This window comes from Vulpes lagopus, chromosome 3, assembly GCF_018345385.1.
Source record: "Vulpes lagopus strain Blue_001 chromosome 3, ASM1834538v1, whole genome shotgun sequence".
NCBI lineage: Eukaryota > Metazoa > Chordata > Mammalia > Carnivora > Canidae > Vulpes > Vulpes lagopus.
In genome coordinates this window covers 119597732-119615344 of record NC_054826.1, presented here as the reverse complement: position 1 = coordinate 119615344, position 17613 = coordinate 119597732, and the positions used below count along the sequence as shown (strand labels likewise).

At 44.6% G+C, this 17613-nt stretch overlaps 1 protein-coding gene across 3 annotated transcripts in view; it reads left to right on the top strand.

Annotated features, from left to right (window-relative positions):
- Positions 1-17613, top strand: part of SNX29 (sorting nexin 29) — a 535216-nt gene that overhangs the window by 274065 nt on the left and 243538 nt on the right. For all 3 annotated transcript variants that reach the window (XM_041748281.1, XM_041748280.1, XM_041748282.1), the window contains exon 15: positions 3023-3129. In XM_041748281.1, coding sequence (XP_041604215.1) covers positions 3023-3129 — 107 coding nt within the window. The remainder of the gene's footprint in view (positions 1-3022; positions 3130-17613) is intronic.

Below are 17613 nucleotides of genomic sequence, written 5' to 3'. Positions count from 1 at the left end.
AGACTATTTTATCACCTCCAAAAAGGTGTCATAAACCCATTAGCAGTGACCCCCATCCCTCCTTCCGGTCCCCGAAACCAATACTTGACATTTCCTATAAATGGGATCCTGCTGTATGTGGCCCTTTGGTGTCAGTTCTGGCGTCTTTCCCTTTGCAGGCTCCTTTCAGGGGCTCATCTGTGTTGTGGCAGATGTCATTTTTCCTTACTTTTTATGGCTGAATGGTGTTCCATTGTAGGGATAGACCATAGCATGTTTATCCATCAGTCATCTGTGATGGCCATGTGAGTTGTGGCCACTTGTAATTGTTAATAATCTTCCCACTTTTGTGTTGTATCCTCTTTCCTAGGAAGCCTGTTTGTTCTTAGATTTCCTCTCCTGCTTTGGTTAAAATTTTTGAATGGTTGTGTGTCTGAGGATGTTTTCACCTTCTTGTCATGGGGCTTGGCTTGGTCCATAATTCTTGTCACGGGGCTTGGCTTGGTCCATAATTCTCGGTTGGAAATAATTCCCCTCAGGATGCTGACAGTATCACTTCATTGCTTTCTGGCTTACAGTGTTGCTATTCAGAAATGCTATGCTGTTTCTAATTTTCTGTCCTTTGGACAAGTTCTGCCTCCACTCTGTGAGTTAGTGTCCTCTCCTGGTTGCTCATGTTCTGAAACTCCCCTGAGAGGTGCCCGAGCATGGCTTCTCCATTGTGCTGTGTGCTCCGTGAGCTCTTCTGTCTCCACATGCCTGCCTCTAGGTACTGGGGCATTTTCTTGCATTAAGTCTTCGACTTCCTTGTCTCTGTTCCCCTCCCCACTTCCTTCCCCCTTTCTTGGATTCTTAAATGGCAAGTCTCCATTTCACTTTTTGTTTTCCCTCTTGTTATCCTTTGGCCTTGTTTTCTGGAGATTTTCTTACCTTCTCTTCTTTGTATCTGCTGTTCATTTCTTCTATCACAGTTTCGTTTTTGCAAAAGAGCTTTTTTTTTTTTTTTTAAATAAATCTCTCTGTGCTGCCTTTTCTTCTTTTTAAATACCTCCTTGCTCCTGTTTTCAAACCTACCATCTTCTTCTCTCTCTGGGAATATTACTGAGCATTTGCTTCTTGGGTGTTCTTTTTCCCTAATTTGGGTCTCTTGCTTATAAGTTGTTTTTCTCTGTTGATTCTGGTCCTCATCTTCCATCATAGGTGCTTGTGTCAGGTGTGAGGTGTGTTCTAGTCAGCCCCTCTGAGGTAGGAGTGGGGTGCTAAAAAGCTGGGCTCATCTCCTGGCATGCAAGCAGGCTGTGCCATTTCACTAGAGAGCCTCTCACATCAGGGTCTTCAGCCTGTTAGATTCCCAAGACAAGACTTTCTATTCCTTGCCTAGAGGTAGGTATATGTTGGCTGCAGGATGCTCTGGGAATGGGTGGAGAAGAATGGAAGAAGCCCAGCAGTATTATGTTTTCTGTGTTTTCCATAGGGTACCCTGACCTTCAGCTTGACCCAGAGCTGTGATTTTCCAGATTCTCTGGAAATAATAATTCTCTGATTATTCCAGAGAATAAAACCCTAGTTTTCTGCAAATTGCTTCCTAAACAGATTTTGTGTCTCTTCTTTTCACTTCCAGCCCGTTTACCCCCCCCCACTTCTAAGAGTGTCTCATATTAGCAGTCTATTAGCCATTCACAAGTTGTCCCATGGTCATTGGGTTGAATGTCAGTGTTGCCACCTTGCAGCTGAGAAGGAAGCGTTCCCAGGCCTGCAATGCACCTTACCAGTGATCTGCACTAGAATTTCAGAAATGGATGTTTTAATGGGACTCTGAGAGGATGTGAATGTAAATGAATGTGTTCAGCCTATCACTTATAACTGGAAGCCCTTGAAATTTTCTCTTAAAACCTATTTTAGGTTGAATAGGGTTACTTGGGTCACTGTCCACAACAGTGGCTGGAGCCATGGTCACTGCTGGGACGGGAGCATCTTTGGGTTCATTCCAGCATGTTGGGTGTCATCACTCAGGGCCATGTTGCCTCTGGGGCCCTAGGTCAGTGTGGCTGATGGAGGCTTAGGTAGGGGGCTGATAGCAGAGCTGCAAGCAGAGCAGGTGCAGGACCCCCATTTTTGCTCAGCCTTTGCCCACTTGGCCATTCTCCCCAAGCTTCCAAATCCCAGTTGCCAGAGGGCTGGCTTTCATGACCATCTCTTCCCACTCTGTAGGGCATCTAGGACTTACCTCTCCTGGAACACACAGGGAATGGGATCTGCTTAGTGGATGTTTGTTTTTGGACTTGGGGTGGATCCATATTCTTGTGGGACTTCCTTCCTGCCCATGCTCCCCTGGTGTTCTTGGAATTAGCCTGCTTGTTCCAGTCCTAACTTGCTGCTCTTTCTCCACGAAGTAAGCATTTATGGATGTGTCCCTGAAAGGAGGAACAACACCACCCACTGGTGTCTGCTGTGCTAATAATTCTTGCATTGATCTGGGGGCCAGTCTCTTGTTAGGATGTCCTTGAATTGTCATTAGGCATTGATTTTAGAGTTTTTCCTGAAGCTGCCTGGCTTCTGCTCTAAGTACGTTTATAAATGGCAATTCTTAGTGGCTCTATGTGGACTCTGACCCCCCCCCCCCCCCTGCCATTGATGTCGAGCTATAGGCAGGTGAGTGCTGCACTGGGGGAACTTCTTTGTTGGAGAAAGAGAAATTTAACCACTCTAAAGATGGAGGTTCTTTAGTCTTGCCAGTATGTTGCCTGTGTTTCATTGGAATGGGGAGTAGTGATAAGATTATTCCCCAGGGTCGCACGCCTCTGTCTCTGTGACCATTCTTACATTTTTAAACGTAGCTTATTGTTCACATCATTGTACTCATGTGAAAATGTTACAGTGTTGAAGTAATTAGTAATTGTGATTCTCACCCCCGCCCCACCTTAAAAACAGCTTTCTTTATGGAGAAGATATTTGGCAAAGAAGAAAAGATTTTTTTTTTAAATGGGAGAATAACTCTGATTACTGCTAAAAATATTTATGGGCTTTCTTTCTTTCCTTAAAGTTGTACCAAATCTTTGGAACGTTGATGGAGAAGTTACAGTCACTGAGCAGAAGCCGGGCGAAGTGGCCGAGGAGCTGGCGAGCTCCTATGAAAGAAAACTCATCGAGGTAAGGCTGGTGGCCTCTGTGAATTCACTCCCAGTGTCGGCTGCTTTGGGGACTTTGCAGAAACAGGTCTGGCCTGTTGTGCTGATGTTAGCATAATCAGACACTGCTCCCCTTGCAGTATCAACAAAACACAAAATAGTAAAAGCATCATACTTGATGAAGAAAACTAAGAAGAGCTGGTTCTTCAGAAATACTAGTGAGACACTTTTGGTGCCTATGGCAAGGAAATGGAGAAAACACAAATATGTCATGTTAAAAATATGAAAACAAATGTACTCTTGGATTTGGAGGAGATTAAAAGCAGGACAGATTATCATAAACAACTTTGTGCTGATAAATGTGCAAATGTGGACTCTTTCCCAGGATAATTATTTATTGTTGATTATCAAAATTAATTGATGATGCAGCCTACTTACCTAGAGGGCACCAAAAACCTGACAGAAAGTTCTAAAAATAAAGGAGTGCCCTTGGAGGTAGCAAACCTAGATGGTTTCATAGAGGTTTCTAGGCAACCTTTCGAGGTATGTACAAACAACCCTTTGCTCTTTGTACTTCCTTAAAGCATTGTCTCTATGTACGTCTGTATTTCTGAATCTTGGTTCCAGTGCGCATCACTCTAATATAACAAAAACTGACAAAGATAGCCTAAAAAAGAAACTATAGACTAGTCTTACTTCTGCATAACTGCATAAAAATTCTGGAAAGGTATTACCCAGTCAAATCCAGTTGTATATGAAAGGACCAGTCTATGTGAAAGTAGGATTTATTTAGAATTTCAAGGATAACTTAATGTTAGGAAATTCATCAAGTCAGCTTATTAATAGATTAAAGGCTAAACACCAGATACAGATTTTGCCTGATATCAGAGTCTTTTCATAGCATTCATCATCCATGTCTAGCAAAAATACTTTTTTTTTTATTGAAATAGAGTTGATACACAGTGTTATGTTAGCTTTTAGTAGACAACATAGTAATTTGACAACTCTATGATAAAAATATTCTTGATAAAGGAGAAGGGTACTTCTTTGATAGGATAAAGTGTTTTTTATCACCATATTTAGTGGTAGGCCGGAAGGCTAAGTTTTCAGTTAGGCAACTAATAGGTGAAAAATATATGTATAGGTGTGTGTATATGTTGTGGTCACATACTGGTGATATCCATTACAAGTCATGTATGTTTGTCTACATACACGCATATAAGTGTATAACTATACTTGTGGTGCTTTGTGACCATTCTACAGTAAATTTTATTTTTGGAATTAGAAAAAGGCCTGCCATTGCCGTGGATACATGCCTGACTTAGGGGTAGGTTTTAGAGGCAGGCCCTTTGAGGAGGAGCCCCCAGTGCTCCTTCTTGGTTCAGGCTGACAGTCTTATTATAGGTCTGTTTGACCTGGTTCCTAATGACCTCCAAAGAAGGGAGTTGAGAAACAATTTGAATTCTAACTCAAGGGAGCTCAAAGGGGGGATGAGCTGGGGTCTTAGCATAATGGGCTAATAGGGGAAGAATTAAAAACCAGTATGGAAGGGCCTGGGGATTGAGGGGGACAACTGTCCCCTTAAGGCCTGTCCTCACCCCAGTGCCCATCCTTGCAGCCTCATTCAGTGGGGTCATTGACCAGAGTTGGCTGGTGATGGTGCCAGGTTCTGGCGCATCATTCCATTCTCAGAAAGCCTGGATGGGTAAGGGAATGGGCCTTGTACCCTCAGGATTGTGTTAGCCTGTGTGTTTGTCTCCTCTAGGACCTCAAGTCCCTGGAAGGCAGAGACTGTCTTTTCCCTCTGAATATACTCAGGTACCATTTCTTGGCAAATGGTAAATGCTAAATAATCCTTGAATTGCAAATATTTTTAAGTTATCCTAGGACAGGGGTATCTCCAGTTTATTGAATTAATGAAGAGCTGATGAGCTAGGAAAGGTGGCAGGGTTCTTATCAGAGTGAAAGTAGGTTGGTAGCTTGTGTTCCTTCCGGAAAATCCGGGCAGGTGTTCAGTTGTAAGGACTTTGTCAGACCTGCCACATATTTTAGAGACTGGTGCTCATGTCCCAGGGCTCCTTTGAGTGTGCTGAGCTCTGCGTTGGGGGCAGGAAGGCAGTGATCCACATGTGGGTTCCTCCGGCCAGAAAGCTGACCTACTCATCAGTGACTCTGGCTCTGAAGGACTTGCGAAGACAGTGACTGGCCATTTGACCCACTGAGCAAAGCACTGTTCATTGGTTGGGTGGGAGGTTGGGAGGTTGATCTGGTATTTTTTGAGTTCCTGCTTTCTATATAGGGAATGGCAAGGACAAAGGTCCTGCATGGGGAAAGAGTTTAGGTTTGAGGACCAGAAAGGAGACCCTCAGGTCTGGAATGGAGCAGACAGGGACAGTGGTGGCATTGTGGCTGCTGAAGTTGGCGGGCCAGATGATGGTGCCTTGGAGGCCGTGTCATGGCCATGCTGCCACCTGCTTTGATGGTGATGGAGTCTCACCATCTCACCGCACAGACTTGAGTGATGTGCAGAGAAGGTGACAGTGTGATGCAAAGTTACTGTCTGATCTGTGTGTGGTGTTGTGCTTGTTAGCTGCTACATCATAGGGAATGGTGATTGGAGTGTAAGGGCTTCTCTGGTCAGCCTTAACTTCTAGTCTAGTCCTCTGTGACCTCCTTACCTAGTAGTAGGATTAGTGGCTATAGTCAAGGAGCTGAGAGAGATGGAGCTTGAAGCAGAGATGTTCTCCGTTGCATTTACTCCCCCAGGCTGATTTTTTTCATTATTTTCTGATGGCAGAGTGAGTGGCCAGTGATTTTTCCTCTGTGAATATTATTAGTATCTCATTATACCAAGACTTTGGCTAAACTTAGGTTAGCAGTAATCAAGCTCTTTACAACATTCTTTGTGATGCTCATTTGTCATATTACCAATGGTTAGTTTTTACCAAGGGGTTCTAAACACATGTCCAGTAATGAACATGGGGAGGAAGAGTTGATGCACTTCTTCCATTGCAGAAGGGCAGAAGAAGAGACATTTTATGTTATAGGACTGTACAAAGAACCCCAGTGGTTGAATGACTCTTTTGTGATTCATCCCAATGGAAAAAGATTCTTGAATATTCTTTCTTTAGATGTCTCTGAGAGCATTAACACCACCTTGTCCACCTGCACACACATACACTGCACACTACACATCAGTGTTTGGTGGCCTGACACCTGTACCCCCGACAGCTCAGTACCCAAATTCAGCATTGTAAGACATCTTTTAATGGCTGGGAGAGCATCAGGGACCAAGGATTGGAGATGGAGAGATTGTCCTTGACATCCTATGATGGTTAACTTCTGAAAACAAGAGAAGAGCAAAATGCAGGTGTAGGTTCATCTGGCAGGGGAGAAATACGAATATGAAAGCATGAATTACCCAACAACCACTGTGATACTGGCAGCTAGCTGTTGGCTGCACACTTATTTCCGTGCACTGTGCTAAGGCTTTTATGTCTATAAACTCCTGTGATCCTCAGCAGACTTTCTCAAGGAGGATGCCGTTCACAGATGGAGCTTTGAGAAATTGAGTAACATGCCCAAGATTTCTCTGCTTGGTAGAAAGCAGGGCTGGATTCAAATCACCCAGGCTGTCTAGCACCAGAGCACAAACCTGTCTTCTGTCTGTCTGTTCTGGAAGGCCACGCTCACAGAAAGAAACAAAAGGGAGACCTGCCAGAAGGGAAGGGACGGTCACTGGCTATGTTGGAGAGAAGGAGTGGAAGTGGAAGGAGGAAGACAGGCAGCAGATAAGAGGGATAGTGCAGCACCAGCAGTTTGCAGCAGTGCTAGGAGGGGACACCCCACACTCTGGCATACAGCAGGAGGGAGTGAGCTTGTCTGTGCAGGAATAAATAACCTGCTTCTGAAGCAAATGGAATGGAACACCAGGCTGGGAGCTCCTCGAGGGAACTGTAGATGATACCTTTTTAATTGTATATTAATTGCCTAGCACAGTTCCAGCATACAGTAGGAGCTGCATAAATATTGAACAGAATGACAAATCTGTTGAGTGGATTCAGCTGTTCAGTGTAAGGTTTATGAAAAGTGGTAGATGTGACTTTGCAAGTCACGGATTGAGAGGGCGTAGTTCGAGGCACCACTGTAGCTCAGGATAGATATCTAAGGAGAGTTAACATGAGTTCTTTGGGGGGTGGGGGGCAGACTCTTCTCACACTCAATTTCAGGAGGAGTTGTAACCTGGGGAGTCTAGAGAGGACATGGAGGGACAGATGGACAGTTTGAACTGCTTTATCATGTATTCATTGAGGACTTTCTAAGTGGCCAGGCTTTACCTTCCTTCCTCCTCCTTTCATGGCTTTGCCACCCCTAGGAGCAGTAGCACTGATGGTTCCATCAGGTGATTCATGGAAGATAAGGGTTGAAGCAGGTTCTGAAATGGCATTTGCTTACCTAGATTGACTTTTTCTTCTGTTTTAATGGCAACGTCATTGCTGTTTCCTCGGTAGGTAATACTAGCTGTTCATTACCCCCAGGCTGGTCCGAGGTCACCAAGATGGGTAAGATGCAGTCCTTGTGTTTGAGGAGCTCTCAGCCCAGGAGGTGAGGCAGACGCCTCTATTAGGATCATCAGGGAGCAGAGTTGAAATGCAGATGTAGAGTTACGCCTCATGGGGTCCTAGAGCCATGTCCTTACCAACAGTTCTGCAGAGCTCAGGCACTTTATGGGAGCTTCTGGAATCTGTTCCTCCCTTTTTCATTGGGACTGTTAATAATGAAGCTTGGAATTTCTTCTGTAAACTTCCCATCTGTCTTGAAGATGTGGACACCAGGGGAAATGTATGTGTTGTCACCAAGGGCTTTGGAGGTAAAAGATAATGGACATGTCCAAGAAGGATGTGTTCTAAGATTCTTCTTTATCTCTTTTAAGTACAATAGCTTTGGTTTAGACTCTTCTGTAGAGATTTTCCCATTCTTCTCCAGCAGTTGTCAAGAAAAAAATGTAAGATGGCAATGGCATTTGGACTTGGATCCTGCATCTTTTCAGCCCTACCTTCTACAGCCTTGTGGCTTGCAGAGCACACCTGCCCCCGTCAAGACGGACTGTGTACAGATTTGTCACTCCCTGCCATGTGTTCCTGGGGGTGCTCCTATCCTAAGTGTTCGTTCCCCCATTAGTAGAATGCAGCCAAGGTACATGCTGGCTCGGTCACTTTGAGGATTGAATATAAAGAATCCAGTTCAGTGCCTGTAGTAGACAGGAGGTATCTTTATGCTTTCTTTTTTTTTTTTTTTATCTTTATGCTTTCTTTTCTCCCTTCAGATTATTATTGTTTTTTAATGATCCCTCACCACAACTTACTCTCTTGTGGGGAGTAAATCCAAGTCCTCTGCCTTTATTTGACCCAGGGGCAGGAGTGTGCCTGAGCCAAAGCAACAACAACAGTATATGGGAGGCTGTTGATTCAGTAGCAGTGTCCTGCTTACTCTTGTGGCTCCCGTTGAACTTGCCAGAGCTGTTCTGGTTCCAGTCCTTCTGTGAGCCAGTTTCTCCCACTTTCCTCTTTACAGTAATTAGTTTTTCATTAGGTTAGAATCTGTTTCTATTACCTCTAAAGTAGCCTAGCTCATAGGAAGCTTTTATATATACAGCTGGAGCTTGAACAACATGGGTTTGAGCTGTGTGGGTCCACTTACTTGGGAATTTTTCTGACAAATGCAGTATAATACTAAAGGTATTTTTCTCTTAACATTTTCTTTACATTACTTGAAGTATATGGTATGTACAACATACACAATTGGTGTTAGTTGAATGTGTTCTTGATGAGGCTTCTGGTCAATAGTAGGCTATTAGTTGAGTCTTGGGGGAGTCAAAAATTACATGCAGATTTTTGTGTAGAGGTAGCACCCCTAACCTCCACGTTGTTCAGGGTTCAGCAGGGACAACTGTGTGTATGAATATGATCAGTAAACAATGTCATTTCCCCTTCCACCCTCTGCTTACCAGGGCTCCTTTATACCTGTCTTTTTTGTACCTAAGTTTTAACTTAAAGCCCCACATCCCTGTCAGTTGTCTATGGGTCTCATGCTTCAATACTACCAGTCCATCCTCTGCAAACAGATCTTTATTTCCTCCCCTGTGTCAGGACTCAGCTAGCTGTTGATTGATTTTTCAAATTATAGGATACTTATCATTTACTGTATGAGTGTAGTTAGTCCGTGAATTTTTGCTCATGGGTGAAATAAATGGTATATTAGCAACATTTATTCTCATTATAATGGCAGGTTACTATTAATGGAAAAGTAAGCTGAAGCCAGTAAAAAACACATTCATAATCACATGCTGTAGATAACTGTGAATGTGATCATCATTTCAATAAAACACAAAAGTTCCTGAGGCAGCCGGGACCTTGGGAGCAGTAATACCACCAGCGCTTGCTTCATAAATTGGCACCAGTGGCATCCAGCGCTCTTGATGTATCTGAGAGTCATTTTTATACAAAAGAAGGATGAGCTTTTAAATAAAGGATTAGATCCCATGTAAGGACTCAGGATAAAGAACTCTGAGCTGAGATCCACATTAAACTGATGCTCAAAATGAAAAGCGTGGTGTGACTTTGCTTTTATTATTGTAGTCACAAGATGCTGAGTGATGGAGATCAGGCTCTCACTTCTTGGGAGAAGGGAAAAAAAAAGTTTGTCTCATGAAGCAAAACCGTTGAAGTGCTTGTTAGGTAGGAGCGAAAATTGGTAAGCAAGTGGGTTAGGTGCAGTTCTCACTAAAGGCCCCTTGCTTACAGATCGCCCTCCCCAGGGGATAGGGAACCTGAGAAAGAAACCTTAGCCTCTGGGTCATGCCAGGTGGCCCTACCCAGGTTATCTCTTCCTCTTTCCTTCCCTTTGCTTGACTCCTACACGGATTCCAGTTCGCCTTAACCATACACATGTCACCAGCACAGCTGTTGCTGGCCCTTGAGGGTTGAGGAATTTGGAGATGTGGAGGAGTGACCACGGATCACAAGTTTTCACTGGTGCCATGGGTTTCCAGGCCTCCAGTGTGTCTTTGTTTATGAGTGAACTCATTCCCTGATGATGGTCTCAGAAGAGACAGGCTGTCTCCCACAGGCGGCTCCATCAGTGTTTCTTTTATACCCCCCAAAGGATATTTTTACTCTGGATACTTCAAACCTATGTAAGAGTGGACAGAAGGTATGAGCTTTCATGAACCCATCCCCCAACCATCGTGAACTCACTGGCCAATCTTGCTTCATCCATACCTCTTTCTACTTTCCCAGCTTCTCATGGTATTGGAAGCAAGTCCAAAGGATGAACTGGATTTCATCTCAAAGTATTTTGGGACATATTTCTAATAGAAGGGTTCCTTATTTATTTTTTTTAAAGGAAAGCACCCTATAATATCACTATTACACCTGAAAGTCAGAAATAACTCCTTAATGCCATCAAATGTCTGCTCAGTGTTCAGATTTTCAGTCCAGACAGATGTTTGAGTAAGGCCCAAGTGGGGTCCATCCTCACACTGTGATTGGTTCATAGTCTCTCTCAATTTACAGGTTTCCCACCTGTATCTTCCCCAGCCCTTTTCCTTCTTTACTTGTAATTTATTAGTTGAAGAAACTGGAAAATTTCTCTCACCACTGTTTTTTGAGAATTATAATGTACCCTGATTTTTCAAATTATAGGATGTTTATCATTTACTGTATGAGTATAGCAACTCCCTGAATTTTTGCTCATGGGTGAAATAAATGGCATCTTAGCAACATTTATTCTCATTATGATGGCAGGTTACTATTAATGGGAAGTAAGCTCAAGCATGAAGCTGGTAAAAGCACTCTGTGATCTGGGCTTTTGGTGACATTTATGTACAGAAACGCAACCAGCAAACAGTGATCACGATGGTGACTGCAGTTAGCATAAATGAAGGGCTTACTCTTGTTTCTAAGCTGTGTACCAATGGCAGTACATTGGGTCATCTCATGTTTGGTACATCCTCACAGGTGAGGAAACTGGGGGCTTGGAGCGAAGACCCCTCTCTGAGGTCATATGGCTTTTGTGTGTAGAGTTGGCATGCGGCCCTGGCGTCTGACTCCTGTACCAGCACGCTCGCCGTGATGCCTCCTGCTGCCTGGCTAGAAACCGGGACCAGGCCTTCCTGGCTGCTTGGCTCTCACTTAGCTCCAAGCAGGAGCTGAGGTGATGAAGGCAGTGACAAGCACACCAGCCATTAGCTTGTCAGATCCCGGGGGAGTTATGGAAGGGATAAGAAGGGATAATAGAAATTAATTCTGACACACACAGTACCTGATACAAGCCTTAGCAACATAAACAAACTGGAGTGCTTGCTCACATGGCAGGCCTGTTCGGGTATGTCTTGTGCTCATCAGATGTCTCGAGTCTGCTCCTAGATGCGTAGGTTATCTACCCGGTGCAACAAAGGAGAAATTCCACTCTTGTCTGCATCCCTTCCCACCTAGCAGGTCTTCTTTCTTCCCTCTATCTCCCTGGTCTTTCGGTTACACATTGCTCCAGGTGGGGCATGCCCAGTATAGGTGACGCCCTTACCCCTGTGTGGCATGTGTGCGCTCCAGGCCTCTTAGCGAGTGTCTTGGCCCATCTTCCAATCTCTCTTGAAGACCTTTGGGCCTCTCCTTTCCCATTCCATGGTGGAGTTGCCACCCTCTGTTGATGGTGCTACAGACCCTGCTGCTGGCTCAGTGTCTCCACGCCATGTGTGCCATTAGGCTCCCAGTTCTGTTAAAGTCTCATTTCCGGTTATGTCTCTCTGATCTGGGAGCCTGGAAGACTTGACAATGAACACATGAACTTCCTTAAACGCCACAAAAAAAGATCCCTTAGTCCTTTCTGGGCAGTAGATAAAAACAGCTGTAATTAGGGTATCTGGTTTTTAGCTTTACAGACCCACACTGTTCTGGGCCTGTTTGATACTTGCTTTCCTCCTTGAGTGGAAAGTGGCTGCTGCTGGTGCTGCTGTTGCTTTTTCTTCTTCCTTTTTTTTTGTTAGATACTTAATTTATAATGTTTTCTATAATTTACAAACATATAGCTTCCCATAATTATTATTTTCTTAACCATGATACTGTAATTTTCCTAATTTGTTTTATCTTTTTTTTAAAATTGGCTTCTTGAAGCTACTTCTGGGTCATCAGAAGGAATTGTCTGGTCTTTATAGCATGAGGTCTTCTTGGGGCTGGGCTCAGTGTTGTGACTATGCCAGGTGAAGGCACAGGGGTGTCCCACCCCACCAGTAACATGTAGGCAATGCCACTAGCAGGTGCTATGGTAGTGGGGGCCGAAGGCCAAGACCAGGAGGAGGGAGGCCTTGACTCGATTGCTCCGAGGACCACATGGTGAAAAACCGCTCCAGGCCTTTGTCCTGCATAAAACTCAAATGGCTCCCTTTTGCACTCAGGTACACCGAAATGTGACAAGTTTTTTTATATATTACCATAAGACGCTACATGTTCTAGCTCTCTTGCCTTTCTCTTGAGACATAGGTCTACCTTCCCTCCGAGCTGGTTTTCATTCCGAGATGCGTGTATTCTCTCCAGGCCTGCCCACGGGCTGGTTTTGACCTGGATCTATGTTCCCTCCCCGTTTTCCCTGGCTGCTGCCTTTGATCCTTCAGATTGCCTCCTACAAGCTCTCCCGAGTCACCTCACTGCCCCACTGAAGGCCAGATTCAGTTCCCGAGGAGTCTTGTTGGAGCCAGTGTCTGCCCTCTTCGTCCCATCAGTACTATGCTGTGTACTTCCTGGCCTGCCTGTGTCTTCATTTCCTTCCTTTCCCCTCTTCTGTTGTGTGCCCTGATCCCTGCACCTGGCTGGTGCTTAGGTCATGCAGGAGTCTGTCGGTTGTGGGTGGTGGGGACAATGCTGTGTGCTTATAGGGTCTTTCTCACTGCTCTCTGCCGGGACCAAGAGGATGGGGGTGTTTTCCCATCTCCCTTGTGGTCTGGTCAGGACCCTGTGACTGCTGCTGGCTCTCAGGCTGTCAGCAGAAGGTGTGCGTGTCATCCAAGATTGAAGCACAGAAGAGGTGTTGTGAATTTTCTTCTCGTTTCTCCTGCCGTAGTGACCTTGGAAGCAGTATATTCCATGTGGCCTTGCTATAAGACAACACTAGCCCACTACAGACCCAGTGAGAGCAGGAGCAGGCTGAGATGTGTTCAGACCCTGAGCTGTCTGGGTTTGGTTGTTACTGCATCATGCAGCAGCTCACCCTGACTGTCCCCAGGAAGAGAATTCCTTAATCCAGGGGATAGTCTGGCTTTCGGTTGACTGAATCGTGTGACATGCGCTGTGTTATCAGGCCCCTGTTGCACTCTCTCTGGCCCCTGCCTCTACCATTTTTGGGTTGACCTCCTCTTTAGCGCTGCCCCCTGACCACTCGTGATGGTCACATGTGGCTGTGATAATGCCTGGATGAATGTTCTTCTAGGTTTGAGTTCAGAGGACAAAGCAAGAGTCTGTTTCCATTCCCAGCAAGAGCCTTGAGCTGACTCTGATAGAGACGTCTTAGATCGCAATCTCCCTTTTCAGCCAACCGTAGCTCTTGCTCATGCACTAGGCTGAGGGGAGGGGCCCCATTCACACAAGCAGAAGGAAGGTGGGGTGGGGGTGGGGAGGAATGAAAACTGAGACCATTGCTAGACAGGAAATGGGTGCCAGAGAGGCGGTGCCAGCACCCACGTCAGTGCTCAGTGAATGTTTGAATGAATAAATGAAAGAATGAATGACTGAGTGCCAGAAGAGTCAGTACATTGATGACTAAACCTTGGTCCTTGCCCTAGGGGGTTCACAGCTTACTGAGGAGTAAAATAGTACTTTCTAGCAGCAAGGGGTCAGTGAACCAGAACTTTCTAGCAGCAAGGAAGCAGTACAGAAATGAGGTGTGTGGGGGGGTTGGCTGTGAGATCTGATAGTGGAGGGGATGTGGTTTGGCTTATCCTAGAGAAGAGACTCCAGAACTCTTCATTTCTAAGCTTGGCTTTGAAGGCAGAACAGGAATTTGCCAGAGATACTGAGACAGAGGAAAGGCAGTCCAGGGCAATCTGAACAGCAGGTACAGAGATCTGACCAGGTTGTCAGGATGACACTGAGTAACAGGTGATGGGGGCAGAGGCAGAACATCATCAGAATTTATTAGTACTATCCATTGGTCATGTCTCTCTGAGTCTTTTTCTGCTTAGTTGCTACGATTAATGTCTATTTTTCCGGAAGTGGTAAAATTGGAAAACGTTCTCTTTCCTTGGTCGTCTTCGATCTGCTTCCCCCGACACAGGCGTCCATGGGCTGCCACGCCTCCCAGCCTCTTGCTGCTCTTGGCCCTTTGATAGAAAGCCCCTTGTGAGGCCTAGCTAGCCTTTTCTGACCTGTTCAGGAACATACATAACAGTTTTATGGCTCAAGTCAGGTGTTGAGAGACTTCCATGTCTTAAAAACGCCCTCTAATTTGGTCCTAAGGGACCACCCCTGAAAGCTTCTAGCTTGAACAGTTTGGAGCGGTCTGGCTCAGGTGTAATTGGGAAATATTTTGTGAAAAGCATTGCCTGAGGGTGCCCTGTCATTTTAGAAGTGGGACTCAGCTTCTAATGGCTTGATGTTCTTGTTTGTTTTATTTAAAGGAACTAAAACCTCCTATCACCTGCCTGTTCTCTTGCACCAAGAGGCTGACACAGCACGGTGGCTCTGATGATAGGTTTGTAAAAGGTGGAGGTTCAACCCTCTTGGCTTGTATGTAAAAAGTGCTGCTAATGTCCATCTGAGCAACTTTTCCATGTGGAAGAAGTAGAAGTTTTCCCCAGAGGGACTCCCTCACCTAGAAACGGAGGAGTAAATGAACGGATGGTTAAATACAAAATAATACAATTGATGCCACTTAATGAACACCTATTATGTGTCAAAAACTGGACTGGGACATTACATGCATCCTCTCTGTAATTGGTACAACAACAGCTCAGGAAACTGAGGCTCAGAAAGGTTGAGCAGAGTGTCCTGAGTCACATCTCTTGGGAAGTGACACTCCAGTCCACGACCAGGAGGGACTGAAACCCCCTGCCTTGCTGTTGAGACACAGGTGCCTTTGTGTGTGAAGGTGTCCCCTTGTTGGAGGTTTAGCTCGCCATTTGTTTCCTGACACATTTTATAACAGTCTTCTTTTTTTTTTTTTTATTTATGATAGTCACAGAGAGAGAGAGAGAGAGGCAGAGACACAGGCAGAGGGAGAAGCAGGCTCCATGCACCAGAAGCCTGATGTGGGATTCGATCCCGGGTCTCCAGGATCGCGCCCTGGGCCAAAGGCAGGCGCCAAACCGCTGCGCCACCCAGGGATCCCGACAGTCTTCTTTTTTTAAAAAATAAATTTATTTTTTATTGGTGTTCAACTTATCAACATACGGAATAACACCCAGTGCTCATCCCATCAAGTGACCCCCTCAGTGCCCATCACCCAGTCACCCCCACCCCCCGCCCTCCTCCCCTTCCACCACCCCTAGTTTGTTTCCCAGAGTTAGGAGTCTTTATGTTCTGTCTCCCTTTCTGATATTTCCCACACATTTCTTCTCCCTTCCCTTATATTCCCTTTCACTATTATTTATATTCCCCAAATGAATGACAATATACACTGTTTGTCCTTCTCCGACTGACTTACTTCACTCAGCATAATACCCTCCAGTTCCATTCATGTCGAAGCAAATGGTGGGTGTTTGTCATTTCTAATTGCTGAGTAATATTCCATTGTATACATAGACCACATCTTCTTTATCCATTTGTCTTTCGATGGACACCGAGGCTCCTGCCACAGTTTGGCTATTGTGGACATTGCTGCTAGAAACATCGGGGTACAGGTGTCCCGGCGTTTCATTGCATCTGAATCTTTGGGGTAAATCCCCAGCAGTGCAATTGCTGGGTCGTAGGGCAGGTCTATTTTTAACTCTTTGAGGAACCTCCACACAGTTTTCCAGAGTGGCTGCACCAGTTCACATTCCCACCAACAGTGCAAGAGGGTTCCCTTTTCTCCACATCCTCTCCAACATTTGTGGTTTCCTGCCTTGTTAATTTTCCCCATTCTCACTGGTGTGAGGTGGTATCTCATTGTGGTTTTGATTTGTATTTCCCTGATGGCAAGTGATGCAGAGCATTTTCTCATGTGCGTGTTGGCCATGTCTATGTCTTCCTCTGTGAGATTTCTGTTCATGTCTTTTGCCCATTTCATGATTGGATTGTTTGTTTCTTTGGTGTTGAGTTTAAGAAGTTCTTTATAGATCTTGGAAACTAGCCCTTTATCTGATAGGTCATTTGCAAATATCTTCTCCCATTCTGTAGGTTGTCTTTTAGTTTTGTTGACTGTATCCTTTGCTGTGCAAAAGCTTCTGATCTTGATGAAGTCCCAATAGTTCATTTTTGCTTTTGTTTCTTTTGCCTTCGTGGATGTATCTTGCAAGAAGTTACTGTGGCTGAGTTCAAAAAGGGTGTTGCCTATGTTCTCCTCTAGGATTTTGATGGAATCTTGTCTCACATTTAGATCTTTCATCCATTTTGAGTTTATCTTTGTGTGTGGTGCAAGAGAGTGGTCCAGTTTCATTATTCTGCATGTGGATGTCCAATTTTCCCAGCACCATTTATTGAAGAGACTGTCTTTCTTCCAATGGATAGTCTTTCCTCCTTTATCGAATATTAGTTGACCATAAAGTTGAGGGTCCACTTCTGGGTTCTCTATTCTGTTCCATTGATCTATGTGTCTGTTTTTGTGCCAGTACCACACTGTCTTGATGACCACAGCTTTGTAGTACAACCTGAAATCTGGCATTGTGATGCCCCCAGCTATGGTTTTCTTTTTTAAAATTCCCCTGGCTATTCAGGGTCTTTTCTGATTCCACACAAATCTTAAAATAATTTGTTCCAACTCTCTGAAGAAAGTCCATGGTATTTTGATAGGGATTGCATTAAACGTGTAAATTGCCCTGGGTAACATTGACATTTTCACAATATTAATTCTGCCAATCCATGATCATGGAATACTTTTCCATCTTTTTGTGTCTTCCTCAACTTCTTTCAGAAGTGTTCTATAGTTTTTAGGGTATAGATCCTTTACCTCTTTGGTTAGGTTTATTCCTAGGTATCTTATGCTTTTGGGTGCAATTGTAAATGGGATTGACTCCTTAATTTCTCTTTCTTCAGTCTCATTGTTAGTGTATAGAAATGCCATTGATTCCTGGGCATTGATTTTGTATCCTGCCACGTTACCAAATTGCTGTATGAGTTCTAGCAATCTTGGGGTGGAGTCTTTTGGGTTTTCTACGTAGAGTATCATGTCATTGGCGAAGAGGGAGAGTTTGACTTCTTCTTTGCCAATTTGAATGCCTTTAATGTCTTTTTGTTGTCTGATTGCTGAGGCGAGGACTTCCAGTACTATGTTGAATAGCAGTGGTGAGAGTGGACATCCCTGTCTTGTTCCTGATCTTAGT